The 17,985-nt window shown below is 41.7% G+C and overlaps 1 protein-coding gene across 2 annotated transcripts in view; it reads right to left on the reverse strand.

The window, feature by feature from the left end:
- AR (androgen receptor) overlaps positions 1 to 16,525 on the reverse strand; it is a gene marked incomplete at its 5' end in the record, with an annotated part of 181,457 nt that extends 164,932 nt beyond the window's left edge. The window contains one exon of one of the 2 annotated variants that reach the window (XM_081041939.1): positions 14,784 to 16,525. In XM_081041939.1, the coding sequence (XP_080898065.1) occupies positions 14,784 to 16,306 (1,523 nt within the window). The remainder of the gene's footprint in view (positions 1 to 14,783) is intronic. The other variant, XM_081041938.1, reaches the window with a different exon arrangement.
- Positions 16,526 to 17,985: the final 1,460 nt, after the last annotated feature.

Here is a 17,985-nt window from a genome sequence, read left to right on the forward strand (position 1 = left end):
TAAGAAGTACAAATTGGTTGTTACAAAGTAGTCATGGGGATGTAGGGTATAGTATAAGGAATATAGTCAATAATATTGTAATAACTAGGTATTGTGTCAGATGGGTACTAGATTTGTTGGGGTGATAGATGGGAGGGGGTTGAGGGACAGCATGAAAAAAGGGAAGGGATTAAGAAGTATCATCAATTGGCAGTTACAAAATAGTCATGGGGATGCAAAGTGAAGCATAGAGAATATAGACAGTAATATGGTAATAACTGTGTATAGTGCAAGGTGTGTACTAGGCTAGTCAGGGGGATCACTTCTTAAATTATACAAATGTTATATGCTGTATACCTGAAATTAATATAAAATAGCACTGAACATCAATAGTGATTGAAAATTTTAAAAAGGGACAAAGGTGAGGGGGGATAAGAGGCACAAATTTCCAGGTGTAAACAAGTAAGTCATGGGAGGCAATGGACAGCGTGAGGAATATAGTCAATAATATTGTGATAGCACGGTACAGTGTCAGATGGGTGCTGGACTTATCATGGTGATCACTTCTTTACGTGTATAAATGCTAAACCACTATGGTATACCCCTGAAACTGATATAATGTTGTATGTTAGCTATATTTTTTAATAAAAAATATTTTTTTTAAAAAAGCTGGTGTATGTTAAGGATAAGAGTTGCTCAATGTTGAATTTCAGGCACAATGTTTTTGTACTAGAAATCTGTAATAAGAGTAGCACTCCTTTCCCTAAATGTAGTGGGAAAGAATATAAGTTGTTGAGCTGGACTTCCTAGATACTAATATAGTATGCTCCTTCACTTACTTGTTCTAGAACCTTGGGAATGTTACTTAATTGTTCTGTGTCTGCTTCCTCACAGTTACTCCCCTCCCAGTAACAACACGGGAATGATAATAGTACCTACATCAAGAGTTATTTTGAGGATTAATGAATTAACATATGTAAAGCATATAAAAGAGTCCCTAATTCCATAAAATCAACTGTTTTATTTTTCGTACCTTGGTAGCTTTCCTATTTAAGCAGGCATCAGATTGCCCAGGTTTGTACTGGACTTTGAAATTTCAAACACCTTGGGATCTCTAGGCCTTTTTAAGTAATTTCCATAGTTCTGCTTTCCAATCCTATTGTAAATGATCAACTTCTTTCCACCACCCCCTTTGTGTCCCTCCACCTCTGCTTTAATCCCCAGGCACTCAGCTATTTGGTGAGGTTCAGTAGACTATAATAAGGGTAGTGTATAATGAGGTCACCACAGTTACCACTCTTTTGGGATGGAAGAGGTCAATGGCTGGCTAATCCGAAAAGCTGCTGATAGTATACAGTGGTTAGAACCTCCTAGTTACAATTCAGATTTCTTGGACATGCATACAAGCTCTGCTACTTCCTATCTGTGTGACCTTTGGGCAAGTTACTTAACCTCTGTGGGTTACCTATTTATCAAGGTTGTTGTGAGAATTAAATGAGTTAATCCATGTAAGACACCAAAATTTGGCACATTGTAAGTGCTATCATTATTATTGCTATTATTATAATTATTTATTCTGAGTGGAAATCACTTTCCCAACATAGATTTTTTTCAAGGAAGCAACAGACAGCTAACCCCCAGAAGAGGCTCTGCCCAAAAGGTGAGCTTTCTGTGTGACGTTGGTCAAGTTCCTTTCCATCTCTGTGCCTCAGGCACCACATCCATAAAATGATCTAAGTGGACAAGGTGGTCTCCCAGGTTCCATGAACTCTAATATCCTACAATCTCAGGCCATTTCTGTTCAGATTCTCAGTAGATTCCAGAATTGATCAGAGTTCAATGGTCTTTAAAATAAAACTCTACTTACTATGTTTTTCATGGATAAATTATTTTGGTATGTGGTTCAGTAAAAACATAGAAATAATAATATTGGTTTGATTAGAGTCAACAGCCAATTTGTGTGTTGTTCCAGTTTTTTTAATTCACTAATTAGTTTACTTACCTGGCTGAAGGTTTGTGCAAGAAGAAGAGACTTACTCTATCCCCCAAATGAGGTCTCAGAATAACACTGAGAAAAGCAGAACCACGTTAGAATCCAGGAGAACTGAGTTTGTACTCTAGTTCTGTTGCCAACTTGCTGTTTTACTCTGGACAAGACTCTAGCCTTTCTAGGCTACTATAAAGTGAAAGGGGAGAGGGGAGAGGGTACCAAAAACCTAGGTGATATCTAAGGTCGCTTTTAATGATTTTTGAAGAGCAGAAAAGCTGAGGACACTGCATGAAAACTGAGAAAAAGCTATCAGGATGCTCATCAGATAACTCAAACTTTATACATCCCAAATCAAACTCTTGCTTCCTACCCGCCCACACATATTTGTTTTACCTACAGTCTTCACCATTTCAGTAAATGGTAGTCAAATTTTTCAAATTGCTCCGATCTGAAGTTTGACAATTAGCCTTGACTCCTCTCTTTTTCTCACAGCAAATATCTAATGTGTCAGTAAATGTTGTCAGGTCTACCATCAAAATACATCCAGAATCAAGGCACGCCTCATCGCCTCCACCAATACCATCCTGGTCTAAACTACCATCATCTCTCACCTGGATCGCTGCAGCAGCCCCATGTCCCTGCTTGCTCCACACAGACAGTAAGTAAACAAGCAAATGTATAAAATATCAGACTGGTAGGTATTATGAAGAAGGATCCTGCTAACATAGAAGTCAGACCATGTTACTCCTCTGCTCAAAACCTTCCAATGGCTCCCATATCAAGGGGAAAAACCAAAGTCCTTACAAAAACCAATGAATTCTCATTAACTTTGTTCTCATCTTTTATCACTTTCTACTTACTTAAAACAGACATACAGGCCTCCCTGTTGTCTTTCATCACACCACGTTTACTCCTGCCTCAGGTCTTTTGTACTTGAGGTGGTCTGTGTCTGGAATATTCTAACCCCAGATATTCCTATGGCTCACTTCCTCATTTCCTTCAGGTCTCTGCTCAAATATCACTTTGTCAGTAAAGCCTTCTCTGACCAATAACTGTAAAATGGTCCCTCCCACTATCAATCTATATCCCTCACACTGTGCTAAGTTATTCTTCATGACACTTATCACCCTTTAATATATCTACACATCTCCTCTCATAAGCTGTAAACCCCACGAAGGGAGGAACTTTTTCTGCTTTGTTCATTGCTATATCATGGGTGCCTCATATACAATTTGGTATGTACTCAATGCTCAATAAGTATTTGTTAAATAAGTTAGACAACAAAGTAGGATGGCAAGTTTACTGGTACCCAGAACTCCCATATAACCCATCTGTCAATCTGGTGAGTGGATAAGAGACCTAGTTGCCTTAAGAGCTGCACCAGTTTCTCTTATCGATACCAGTTAATGTTTCTTTGCCTCTCTGAATCTCCTGTTTATATATACTGTGGTGCCAAAAAAATGTATACCAGTGGACACTTTGGTCAACGTTGCTCAAGCAGTAGTTTGCCGTAATCAGAAGTGTCTGGACACTGATGGTAACCACTTTGAGCCTCTCTTGTAATCGCAGAAGTCACATGTGACTTGTATTCATCTTTTGTGGTCGGTATACATTGAGTATTACAATTTTAATATGGTTTTCCTTTCTTAAAATGTGTGTATACATTTTTTGGCACCCTTTGTATATGAGGTGAGATAGCTGTGTAATAAAAGAAAGAGGAACACTTGATTTAAGGAAGAAAGAGTGGGGCTAAAATCCCAGCTCTGCCACTTTGAAGGTATTTGACTTTAGACATGTTACCTAACTTCTCTGAACATAAAATTTACAATGGGAATAACAGTATTATAATAGTATGAAGAATATTATGATTCCGTGAAGCCTGGCTACTTGTATAAGGTAGAAACGATGATGAAATACAATAACGGAATATGAAACTGCTCTGTAAAATGCTACAGAATGTCCAATGTCACTATTCCCTGCACCACATTGGGAAAAAGGTATCAAGGAATCAAGCAACGTTACTAAAAATGTTTTGCACTTTCGGAAAGAACATTCCAGATAAAATACTAAGTACCACGGTAGCTTATTTATTGTCTGGTACTAGGTGCTTCTGGTTCAAGTTAGCCTGTGATGTGTTGAATCCACCAAAGGAAGCCAACCATTCCCAGGGAAATCTTGCTGCAGGACTCTTTCAGTCCCCCTAGTGGCTAGAGAGTGGGACAACAGTTCCATAAGCAAAGAACCTAATTCGACCTAAGAAAACAGAGCCCATGATTAGGAGATGTGCCATTTCAGAAAGCTACATTGTCTAATTCAGCAAAACCATTACATACGTATAAAAAGTTTTCACACATCCCTTAGTCCCACAATTGTTTGATTTGTTCTTCTCACTTCTCCCACTTAACCAACAGCCTGCAAACCCATTTATACAGAACTTCAAAGCAAGCCACCATGTTCAAAATAATCCTTGAGGGCAGAATAAAAATTCTTCATCTCACCACCACACTGGGCATCTTCATTGGCTCTCATGCCAAACTGAGACCCATTAATCCCTTCAATTTTAATTCATTCCTCATATGTTGCAGATTTTTATAGTCAAAGACATCAAAACATGTTCCCAGCAAGGGCAATGATATAGTCAAAGGAACATACGAAGAAACTAGTAACTAACTTGACTGAGATGGCACTGTTGAAAAAGCAGAAATAGATTTCAAGCCCTTAGTCAAATTCACTCTTTATTGTCTTTCCAGATATACCACCCTGTGATTTTTGAAATATCCATCAAGAACTATTGCTTGAGTTTAATCATGTCCCAACTAACCCATAAAGGATAACAGGCAGCCACAGGTGATATTGCTAACCACTTCAGCCTACATTAATTCATTTCTTTTTTGAAGGCATACATTTAAAAATCCATACCATACAATCCAGAATCTCATCATACTGACACCATCGTTTTGCCATTGTTTTTTTTTTTTTATAGCTATAAGCTCATTGAGGGTAGTGACCTCAAGATTCTCCCTGAATTGTGTCCTTTTGCCCCTGATCTCCTCTTAGCACACAGTTAGGAATATAGCACGTGCTTAATGAAAAGTAGTTGATTAATGGATACTTTTTATCAACTTTTTAAATTAAATTTATTAGAGTGACATTGGTTAGTAAAATTATATACGTTTCAAGAGTACATTTCTATAATGCATCATCTATATATCGTATTCTGTGTTCACCACCTAGAGTCAGTTCCCTTTCCATCACCATATATTTGACCCCCTTTACCCTCTTCTACTACTCCTTGCCCCCCTTACCCTCTGGTAACTACTAAACTGTTATCTGTGTCTATGAGTTTTTGTTTGTTTGTCTTGTTCATTTGTTGCTTTCAGTTTTATATCCCACATATGAGTGAAGTCATATGGTTTTCGACTTTTTCTATCTGATTTATTTCCCTTAGCATGATAATCCAAGATCCATCCATGTTGTTGTAAATGGCAGTATTTCATCTTATAGCCAAGTAATATTCCATTGTGTATATAGACCACATCTTCTTTAGCCAATCATCTTTCGAAAGGCACTTTGGTTGTTTTGGCCACCGTGAATAATGCTGCAATGAACATGGGGGTACATACATCTTTATGGATAAATGTTTTCAAATTTTTTTGGTAGATACCCAGGAGAGGGATTGCTGGGTTGTATGGTAATTCTATTCTTAATATTTTTAGGAAGCTCCACACTGCCTTCCATAACGGCTGCACCAGTCTGCGTTCCCACCAACAGTGTATGAGGGTTCCTTTTTCTCCATAGCCTCTCCAACACTTGTTACTATTTGTCTTGTTGGTGATAGCCATTCTTAAAAGACAATTTTATTAGGGTCATCTCTAAAGACAGCTAGGTCACAATAGGACCTTTTATTCAGGGACTACAGTTCACTCACCATTACCAGAACATAATAGCTATAACTAATTAGATATGTCCTTAGCCTACTGTTAATGAGGCCAGAGTTCAGTATTTTTATAGGTGAATTTTCTCTCTGCTTCATGGTTATGGAGTGCATCCCTGAAAAGAAGCCCAAGTTATATGAGAGTAAGTGAACCATTTCCTCATCTAGAAATATACACCAGAAGGAGTGGTGGCATTTACTTTATCCAAAGGACAACATATAAAAACAAAATTATGACTCCAGCTGCTTACACAAACCTAAATATAAGCCAAATGTAGCTAGTGATTTCTTTGGCCTCGTTTGCATTTCTTATCTCTTCGTGTCAGTTTTCTGTATAGAAATGATTATTCTTTATCCCCTTGCTAATAGTTCCCAAATCCAAATACTAGAAAGAGTACTGTTAACTGTGTAAACCTTGTTAGGTTTCTTTCCTACTGTTCTGTAAAGACCTGAAAATTTTAGGGACTCATCCAGAAAGGAGCTGTCATTACCAATTCTAATTCACAACTGAGGCAAACTGAGAATAGTATCCCTAACAGCATTCATACAGAATGAAATGAAGTATACTTTAACTTACAGCACAGCAGTGAAAACTTTCAGCCTTGTAAGTCCCAGAGGTGTTCAAAAGTCAGGTACTTTCAGCAGGTTGCAAGATACAAGGTCAATAAACAAAAATAAATTATATTTCTATATACCAGCAATGAACAATTTAAAAAGGATATTAAGAAAACAATTCCATTCAGAATAGCATCGGAAAGTTAAAATATTTAGAAATTAATTTAACAAAAGAAATGCAAAATTTACACTCTTGTTGAAAAGAGTGAAGAAGACATAAATATGTGGAAAGGCATCACATGGACCATGGATCAGAAGACTTAAAGTTGTTAAAGATGGCAATACTCCCCAAATTGATATATAGATTCATTGCAAACTCAATCAGAACCCAAACTGGCTTCTTTGTAGAAGTTTACAAGCTGATCCTAAACTTCATACAGAGATTCAAAGGACCCAGAATAATGAAAAAAATCTTTTAAAAAAAGAGAACATATTTGGAAGACTCACTTCCTCATTTCAAAACTTACTAAAAACCTACAGTAATTAAGAGAGTATGGTATTAGTATAGGATTAATGGAATATAGTTTAGAGTCCAGAAAAACCCTCACATTTACTTACACTCAACAGATTTTACCCAAAGGCTGCTAAGACAGTTAAGTGGGGGAACGATTCAACAAATGGTGCTGTGATGATTGGATATCTACATGCAAAAGACATCGGACCCCCTACTCACATTTTATGAGTTACATAAAAATGAACTGAAAATTGATAAAACTATAAAACTCTTAAAATAAAACCTAAGTGTATATCTTTGTAACCTTGGATTAGGCAGAGCCTTTTTAGATATGACATGAAAATCACAAGCGACATAAAAAAATAGATTGGACTTTATCCAAATTAAAATGTTTGTGCTTCAATAGATACCATCAAGAAAGAGATAAGACACCTCACAAAATGTGATAAAATATTCACAAGTCATAATTTCTTACAGGACTTGTATCCAGAATGTATTTTAAAAACTCTTACAATTCAGTAATACAAAGGCAAATAACCCAATTAAAAATGAACAAAGGGTGTGAATAGACATTTCTCCAAAGAAGATATACAAACCTCCAATAAGCACATGAAAAGATGCTTTGTAGTCATTAGAGAAATGCAAATCAAAACCATTTTAAGATACTACTTTATACCCACTAGGATGGCTATAATTAAAAAGACAGAGAATAACAAGTATTGGCGGGATGTCGAAAAACTGGAACATTCATATGTTGCTGGTGGGATTGTAAAACTGTGCAGCTAATTTTATTTTATTTTTATTATTAGTTTCAGGTGTATAAAACAGCACAATGATTCAACATTTACAGCCCTCACAAAGTTATAACCCCAACAAGACTACTACCCATGTAACACTGTACATAGCTATTACAATACCACTGACTATATTCCCTATACTGTACTTTACACTCCATGACTATATATTTTATAATTACAGTTGACATTCAATATTATTTTATATTAGTTTCGGGTGTACAGCATAGTGGTTAGGCATTTACATAATCCAAAATGCCCATCAATAGATGATTGGATAAAGAAATTGTGGTACATCTATACAATGGAATATTACTTTGCCATAAAAAAGAATGAAATCTTACCATTTGCAACAACATGGATGGACCTAGAGGGTATTATGCTAAGTGAAATAAGTCACACAGAGAAAGACAAAGACCACATGATCTCACTTATATGTGGAATCTAAAGAACAGAATAAATGAAGAAACAAAACAGACATAGACTCAAAGATACAGAGAAAAACTGATGGTTGCTAGAAGGGAAGGGGGTTAGGGGATAAGTGAGAAAGGTGAAGGGATTAGGAAGTACAAATAGGTAGTTACGAAATAGTCACAGGGATGTGAAATACAATATGGGGAATATATCAATAAAGTTGAAAAGACTATGTAGGGTGTCAGATGGGTACTAGACTTATTGGAGGGATCACTTAATAAATTATATAAATGGTGCAGCTACTTTTTAAAATAGTTTGGGAATTCCTCAAAAGGTTAAATAGAGTTATCATATGATCCAGAAACTTCACTTCTAAGTATGTACCCAAAAGAATTGAAAACATATGTTCACACACACAAAAAAAATTCCTGTACATCAATGTTTATAGCAGTATTCTTTATAACAGCCAAAAGAAGGAAAAAACTCATATGTCCATCAACTGTGGTACATAAAATGTGGTTCATCCATATAATGAAACATTATTTGGTTATAAAAAAGAATGAAGTACTGATATTTGCTTCAACATGGATGAACACTGAAAATATTATTCTACATGAAAGAAGCTAGTCACAAAATACCATATATTGCATGATTCCTTTAGTATGAACTGTTAGAATAAACAAATCCATCGAGACCAAAAGTAGTTGGTGGTTGATAATTGCTGAGTATTGGGGGGTGGGGGCTGCTAAGTGATTAAAATGTTCTAAAATTGATTGTAGTGATGGTCACCCAACTCTGAATATACTAAGAATCATTAACTATACATTTTAAATGGCTGAATTATATATATTGTGAATTATGTCTCAATAAAGCAGTTATTAAAAATAAAACTCAGGTACTGCATGATTTAAATTGGCAGCATTGTCACGCAAGCAGCACTTTAGAGCTAAAAGCTTCTCTAGATGAGGTACTGTCAACCATGCTGCAGCCTACAGGTGGCAGCAGGAATTGGCGTGAGACAGAAAGAAGGGATGGCAGCCCCCATGAGTGTGCAAGGAATTGTGCGTGATCCAGTCTATTATCTCTGTGCAGCAGCCATTGAAAGTAGCCCTTACTGAGCAACACTGTAAAACATGACCTCTCAGGTGGGAAGCTTGGAGAGAAAAAGCTAGAAACACTGCTCTATAGAGCTTCCTCCATGTGGTACACAAATGATATAGAAAATGCAACTCTTTCTACTCCTTCAATTAGCAGAGGGGTACTCACACTAAGCACCCTCCTGACCTCAAACCTACCTGAGTGCAAGGGAATCAACTGAAAGACATTGGGTCTTTTCTTTGAAAAGGGTCCAATCCAAATATGAGATTTTAGAATGCTCTTCAATATGACGAATGCCAATCAATACTGGTAACTGTACAGAACTTGACAAACAATGAGCAAAAAAACAGCCAGCTTTGTGCTTCAGATGAGGATAACTTACTCTGAACTCAACAACTTAGAACTTGATACAATGCCAGCAGGAGTAGTCTGAGGTAGCATAACTTCTTTTAATATCTTTCTTTGTTTTCAAGTGATTAATTTACATTAGGCATCAGCGTGTAAGCTCAGCCAGACACTTCCAGCAAGCACCCTGCCATGCACATTAGGTCCTACTTATGAAAGTGCTATGGTGATCTGATCCAGACAGAGCTGACGCAGAGGGGAGAGGGTCCTGTTATTCTCAGGCTTTGAGAAAAGGTGGCCAAATTATCATTAAATATATGTGTGTATATACAGAGGTTGCAAAAAAGTATACACATTTTAAGAAAGAAAAAAAAACTATTATAATTGTAATGCTCAATATATACTGATAACGAAAGATGAATACAAGTCATGTTTGACTTCTGCAATCACAAGAGGTGCTCAAAGTGGTTACCATCGGCATCCAGACACTTCTGATGACGGCGAACTACTGCTTGAGCAATGTTGAGCACAGTGTTCACATGTATACATTTTTTTGGCACCCCCAGCATATATTTCACAGGATGTAAAGTACAGCATAGGGAATATAGTCAATGGTATTGTTATAGCTCTGTACAGTATCAGATGGGTAGTAAACTTGGGGGTGGTGGTTATCACTCTGTGAGGGGTGTAAATGTCTAATCACTATGTTGTTTTGTACACCTGAAACTAGTTTTAAAAATAGCAAAGAGAGAGAGAGAGAGGTTTCCAAAATGATCAGTAGACAGAGCGAGACAGAGATCAAGAGAGGCAGAAACAGCAGGCGGCAAAATACCTCATGAAATTGCCAACTCCTAAAGCCCTCTAGTTCAGCTCCCACAGCAAGTGTTGAATCAGGTTCCATCTTCAAGGTAAAAAAGTCCAGCTATTCATTTTGTTATCCCCTCAAGTCATCTAGTCTTAAAAGAGGGGTTCTGGGGTTGATCTGATTTGTTACTCTCCAGATTTAACAAAAAACAATCTTTAGGAGCATGCCACAGGTGAAATGAGATAAGAATCCTGAAAAGTAGGGAGAAGAATTTATGTTTCAATGTCAAAATTATTAAAGACGTGGAAAGAAAGGAAATCAGGGACAGGCAACACTTGAGGAAGCAGCAGACAAAGAGAAAATGGTGAAGGTACATGATGGAGAGAGGTTTCCTTCTTCCTCTCTGACCAACCTCATAAAACTTGATTTTTGTTTGCTTTTGATTTTTCAGAATCATGATTTCAGGTTTGCTTATAAAATAAGTCCCTTGCTTGCCACACACAGCCAGCATTCTGCTCCCTGCTAGAGCAGAGTTCTGTATGAAACTGGTGGTGTCGATATCACCATGACAATAATAGTAAGAACAACAATGACAACAACAACAATAATAATAATAATAATAATAATAAATTGTCCATGCCCCTAACTCCAACTCACATAATTTACCAACAGCAGCCACAGGACAAGTAAAGGTAAGGATGCCAAAGAATTATTTGTTTTAAATGCAAATATGTATACCAGATGAGAAAATTACTAATGAGAGGAAAAACACTTAAAAATAAAATTAAATGTGCCAGCAAATTCAATATGTCATGTTAAAATTTACAGCTCAAAGAATGGAAGTCCGATGAGGTGAAATTAGCACCGGCAAGAAAACACCCCAAAGTGACCCTATAATTGGAAGGCTGTAAGCTTCTTTGAAAATATCTCGCACTGATGTTAACCTTTGGCCAAGCTGAGAGAGATATTCTGTGGAATAAGAGGAGGAGCCCTCCATCGCTACATGTTGCACGTATTTCAAAATGGGGTACCAGCCAGCGTGGCTATGTGGTCCTCAGGTTCTCACTGTTGGTACCCAGACCGAATTCACCAGCTATTGGCTGACCATGGAGTAAGGATGCTTTTTTCCAACATACTGATCCCAAAGACCTGTGGACAGAGTGTCAGTCTATCTTGATCCCAATGCAAAATTCTGCTTTACAAAACAAACTGCTCTGTGAAAGACTGTCATGCAAAGCTGCTGGATAACTGAGGAGGGAAAGGAGATGGAAAGATGAATTAATCAAATGTCTCATTTTGAAATAACGAATAGAGAAGGGCAGGATTTGCTAATTTCAAAGCACTAATCAAATACTAGTTATTATGAAGACTCCAACAAAATACCAAAAGAAAAATTAAAATGTTCTTTTTGCATCTAGATAACTTATCTAAACCCCAACTGTAATTCCAGCACAGGATCCATGGGCCTTAACTCCCAAGAATAAATATTTGTCATATTATTGTGTTGTTTGCTGGTATACAAAGTGCCCTACTTCTGTCAATTGGGACAGTGGTCAATTAACAAAGTTGTAGTCTTGTTTGATCTCTGAAAGAAGACAGCTCCATAAAATATCAGCAGGGTTACACACAAGCCCCATCACTTTTTATGATTCCTCCTGTTCAAACCACATGGTAAATTAAGTAAAAGCAAAAACAAAAACAAAAACATAAAAGACCACCTTCAGCCGCTCATCTCCCAGCAGAAATGTAGATGTGTAAGAACACAGATTTATTCCAGAAATTACTGGTTTAAAAATTCTCACGCCTACAATTAACTAGTGTGTAGAAACACACACAGAACTGGAAAAGGGAAGAATCCAAAGCTTATTGGAGTCATCTAGAATTTTGAGATCTTTAACTTTAAGTTGGCACATAACACATGCAATACAGAGAAGGCGAAAGCTGCGCCTGGTTTTTAAAAAATCCCTTGTCTTTCACCAAATTGTGCCCCTACAAAGTAAGGAAAAGAAAGAGAAAGTAAGAAAATATTTTTAGATTGGGACTGGTTGCATTCTGATGAAATTTTCAAAAATTTGACTCAAGTATTTTCTATATCCTAGAAATGAAAATTCTTTGTCAACCCACAGGTCAGGAACACCAGCTTTCCCTTTAACTAAACTCCCATGACCAACGCAGCAATCACAAACCAAGAAAGAGGAAGTAATCTTGTACTTTCTTCAGGTACTCCAAAATTCTCCCTAGTTCAGGTCACTCATTTAAGCAGGTCTTTATAATAGAGACGTTTTTCCATTAAGGCGTTGGATAAAATCACCTAGCTTATTGCACACCTGATAGTAAAAGCTTTTTTGCTCTTTATAGCCACTTCCTGAAAATTTCAGGTTATGTCTTTGAAGATAGACTACCTGTAACTAATATGTGGAATCATTCATTTCATCCCTTTTAACTGAATTAGTTGGAGGGGGCATGCAGAAGAAGGAAGCTTCTTCCAGTGACTGGGTTTAGCATAATAGTAGGTCAACAAGCCCGTTTGACATCCCCCTACCCTCGAAAAGTTTACAGTAGAAGAGGGTTCTGCTGACTAGCGACAGCCCTGCGAAACAAACAAACAAACAAACAAACAAAACCAATTAACCAAGTTCTTATAAAATGAAAAAGACCTTTTATCTCATAGTATAACCACCTGGCAAAAATAACAAAAACAAACCAACCAAAACACTCCAAATTATCTGGAAAAGTCTTTGACCCTATAAATGAACCCTTTGAAAATACTGTAAGCCGAACCTTAAAAAACTAATAGGATGTAAAGTCTGGTAAGAAGCTCTTTCTACAATAACCCAGAAAATGTTTTATGAAATCCTATCCTCTTTCTTTTCTAACACTATGTTATCAACCTTCCAAGAACAGAAGCATCAGTGAAAAGAGGCAAATTGTTGAATTTAAGTCATCGACGATGCTAAGGCTAACAAAGACATTTCAGAAAAGTCACAGATAAAAGAAAATAACTACAGAAACACAGAATGATACGCAATTCCATGGGTATATCAGTACCCAGCAGATCTGAGGAGTTAGTTTGCCAGTCAATATTCCCTCCCTCACTGAGATAAACTAATATCTTCCTTTGCTGGGGAAACAAATCGTCAACATGGTCTCCAAGGAGCTCAACAACTGCATTAAAAAAGAATTTTTAATAAGCAAGACGAAATAGACCGTCACTTTTGTCATTTTCTAATTAAAACTTTTGGGCAAGATTATGGCTCATAGATCCCTAACAGGTCTTAGTGAGTTTGTTAGAAGTAACAGCTCATGTTTTTAAATGTCCTTAAAATGAAAGAACATGTTGAAGAGCCGTACTCTTCCCTCCCCAAAGAAGATTTCTGAGCACACTGGTATAGTAGGAAATCCTTTAAAATTTATTTTCAAACACTTTTATAAGCCAGGCTCAAATCTGGTTAAATCCTTCATTAAAAGAACATTCTCCTCTTTATAGACCGATGCAAACTTGAAGTAGGGGACTGTGCTGTTACAATGCACAGAGAAAATAAACACTTTACAAGGAAAAAACAAAAAAACTGACCCAAGCAGCTACTTCCAACACAGTCAACCTGTGAGGGCAAATCCTGCCCAGTGTTTACTAAAGAAGTTGTCCTTTGGTTTTCCAATACGTTTGCCTGCTCTAATCCTGCCTGGTTGGATTCTCTGTGCTGACCTCCAACCCTAGGACAAGTAAGCAAATGTTGCCAGGAAAAGAACTTCACCCCTTCTCCTTAGAACCCAGAGACCACCTTCTTCCCCTGATCCTGCACTCTATTTTATTGCTTTGAAGGAAGCGGGCTGAGAAAAGCTTGGGCCAGTCTTTTTGCGTGTAACCTGCCAAGACCCACCACAGGCTGGAGGGCAAACTCTAATACACCCTAAACGAGAAACAGCACATCATTCTTGTCCAGTATCACAGATTTGGTGAAGAGGAGGAGAAAAAGTAATGGAAGGCTTAAAGACTTTATTTCCGAAGGTGGCCCTTGCAACTGGATTTCAGTTTGGAGCCCTTGGGACATGGAGTAGCATGAGGCAGCGAAGATTTTAGGAGGCTGGGAGTGGAAAGTTGTCAAGGAATCTGCGAGGGCACGCACCAGCACTCAGGGCTCTCAGCGGTAGTGATTTTGGCGCACAGGGGAGGTTTGGAACAGTAAGGTCAAATCTTTGCAGGCCTGGAGTCCTTGTTAGGCTCCTGATTTGGGGAGGTCTTTTCTAGGGGTCCCTTTAGCTCTCCCAGGGGCAGACTGTTCACGCAGGGAGGAGATGTCACCTAGAATGCAGACTGACTCGGCTGAAAGATATTTCTAAAAGGAGAAACTTACCGAATGTCACCGTAGGGTCCGGAGTAAGTCTCCATCCAGGGGCCCATCTCGCTTTTGACACAACTGGGACTTGGATAGGGCACTCTGCTCACCACACCGCCAGGATACCACACATCAGGTGGGGGGAAGTCGCCGTCCTGCCCCGCCAGCCCTTGAGGTGGCCGAGTGTAGCCATAGGGGGCTACGGCCCCTGCCTCACCCGCGCTGCCACCAACGCTACTACCACAGGGCCCATACATCTGCCCTTCCTCGGCTGTGAAGAGAGTGTGCCAGGAAGAGGAGGCAGCGGCTGCGGGCGAGCTGGAGCTGGGGCCCACTGCACCCCCGCCGTGCAGGCTCCCCAGATCCCCGTAGCGGCACTGCGCCGCCGCGGCTGCCCAGGCACTGCCGTAGTCCAGCGGGTTCTCCAGCTTGATGCGGGCGTGAGGATGGGGGGGCGGCGGAGGGGGCAGCGGCCCCGCCAGGGCTAGCGGAAAGTTGTAGTAGTCGCGACTCTGATAAGCCGCTGCCTCTTCCAGTGCTCCAGACTTGTAGAGAGACAGGGTGGATGGCAGCTCAAGTGTCCCAGAGACTTCTGCTTCACCGCTGCCAGAGCAGCCCAGGCTGTCGCCGTCCAGCCCTTTGGTGTAACCTGCCTTGAAAGGGGAATACTGAGAAGTCTCTTCAGCGCCCTTACTTGGGCCATCATCCAGCAGAGAACCTTTGCATTCGGCCAGCTGGGCGCAAGGAGTGGGACGCACAGTGGGTGGACCTCCCAGGAGCGGAGCATACATGCAATCCCCCCGAAGCGGTTCCCCTGGGCTCAGATGCTCCAAGGACTCCACACCCAAGCCCATGGACACCGACACTGCCTTACACAACTCCTTGGCGCTGTCCGAGATGGTTGAACTGCCCGCTAGGTAACTGTCCTTGGAGGACGTGGGAGCCACAGCGGCCTCCCTCGCTCTCCCGCTGCAGCTGCCTTCGGAGACCGCCTGCTGCGGCTGAGGCTGCGACTGCTGCTGCTCCAGGAGTTGCATGGCGCCGGCCTCACTCAGGATGTCTTTAAGATCGGCAGAGCAGCTACTTAATACTGGGAAAGTGGGGCCCAGCAGGGACAACGTGGATGGGGCAGCTGAGTCATCTTCGTCCGGAGGTGCTGGCGGCGGCGGCTGCAGCCCCTTGCCGTTGGCCGAGGCAGCTCCAGGCTCTGAGAGGCAGCCGCTCTCCGTGTGGCCCTCGGGGGCTGAGTGAGCTGCAGGCTGCTGAACGTCCTCCAGGGCCAGGAAGCCTGTGGGGCACCTGCTCTGGCTTTGGGGAGAGCCATCCTCACCTTGCTGCTGCTGCTGCTGGCCGGGACTGGTCTCCTGCTGCTGCAGCAAACGGGCGCCGGGAGGTGCTGCGCTCGCGGCGGCCTCAGGGTGCCGGGGGCCGGGGGTCTGGATCACTTCGCGGACGCTCTGGAACAGGTTCTGGAAAGCTCCTCGATAGGTCTTGGACGGCGGCCGGGGGTACGGCCTCCCCAGCCCTAACTGCACCTCCATCCTTGAGCTTGGCTGAATCTTCCACCGAATTCCTTTATCCCACTTCCCTTTCTGTTGCTGAGAAGAGTTCAACAGGCTCCGATGCGGCAGTCACTGCAGCTAGCTGCCCACCTGCGGGGCGCTCCTGAGAAAGAAACTTGCCGGAATAACGATACAAGAGCGCTCTGACAGCTCCCAAGTCTCCTGCAGACCAAAACACGCTAGGCTCACAGTCTGTTCCTGAATACTTGGACGGTAGATTCTAAAGATGCTCAAATCTTGAAGAAAAAAAAGGGGGGAGGGGGCTCTCCACCTTACAGATTCAGTGTTCACTGAAGCAGGTGCAATAGGAACCGGGCTATTTTTCTTCCTTTCTTTTTTGCTTTTGTTTTCGTTTGAATGTTTTCTTTTTGTTTCTTTTGGTTCGTTTCGGGCTTTTTGTTGCTGTTGTTGCTGTTGTTTTTTTGGCTACTGGACACCTGATTGCCTTTTCATCCTTTGATCTTTGGTCCCACAAACTGGCAGAGTGTGCATGCAGGGGAAGGTGGAGAGGGAGTTAGGGGAACCTGGGGGCCCAGCTCGCGTGCAGCTAGATTCTGACTGAGGTGCTGAAGGGACTCCGCGGGCGTCTGGCTATCCAGACCCGTCTCTGCAACCGGCAGCTAGCTCGCCCGCTCGCAGCCAAAGGGAGTTACCTCTCTGCAAACTCGGCCGGGCCCGCTGGGCCGACGGGGGCCGGGGGGAGGGGGGGTTGTAGAGGGGCAGCAAAGAGGAGCTGGCAGCAGGCAGCAGCAGGAGAGGAGACGGGGGTGGGGGGTGGGGGGGGCGGGGAGGAAGACAAAGGCAACCGTCAGTCCTACCCTGCACTTTCCTGGCTTCCTCCGAGACTCTAGCAGCTTTTAAAAACTTCACCGAAGAGGAAAGGGGAGCTCCGGGGCGGCGCCTTCGAAGCCGCTGCGCGGCAAGAGGCGTTGGCTGTCGCCCGAGTCCGGCTGGGGTTGACGCGGTGCGTCCCTTCGGCTCCCGCCCCGCACTGGAGCGTCTAGCTTGGTCTCTTTCCCTCCGTCGTCTCCTCTGCCTCCAGGCTTGCTCGGGACCCTCTGGCTCTCCCAGCACGTTGGCTCCCCAGGATCTCCTAGGGGCGCTGGGAGGTGGAGAGCGAATGCAACAGTTTGCGAGTCGGGTCCCGCCCCCGCCTGGCCAGCCTCCTCGCCCTCCCACCCCCTTTCTCCCTCCCCTCTGGGTTCCTTTTTTTCCCCTCCCCTCCGCGCGCGCAAAAGCTGAGTGGCTTTGGAGAAACAAGTGCTGGCGCAGCGTGGGTGAGCGCAGGAGACGACCGCTCTAGCCCAGGAAGACCCCAGCTTCCTGAATACCTCCTGCGTTCCCGGATCAGGTTTTAGGCGGCAAGACTGCAGCTTTAACCTGGAGCTTTATTTTGAGGACAGGGCTACCGGAGCTCCCAGAGGCCAACACTTACCAGATTTGGTTCCGAAGTCCAATCTCCAAACAGACACTGTACATGCGTGTGGTGGGAGGAGTGGGAAGGGGCGATAGGATTGTTAGCTCCTTCGGCTAGGGACTTTGTTCAGGTTAAATGGAAAGCTGCAGATAGGAGGGTCTCCTACAAAACTGAGGACAAGCTATGGCCAAGCCAAGAGATACTTGTTGAAACCTTTCAGATTTCTCCATAGGGGTACATT

This window comes from Rhinolophus hipposideros, assembly GCF_964194185.1.
Source record: "Rhinolophus hipposideros genome assembly, chromosome: X".
Taxonomy (NCBI): Eukaryota; Metazoa; Chordata; class Mammalia; order Chiroptera; family Rhinolophidae; genus Rhinolophus; species Rhinolophus hipposideros.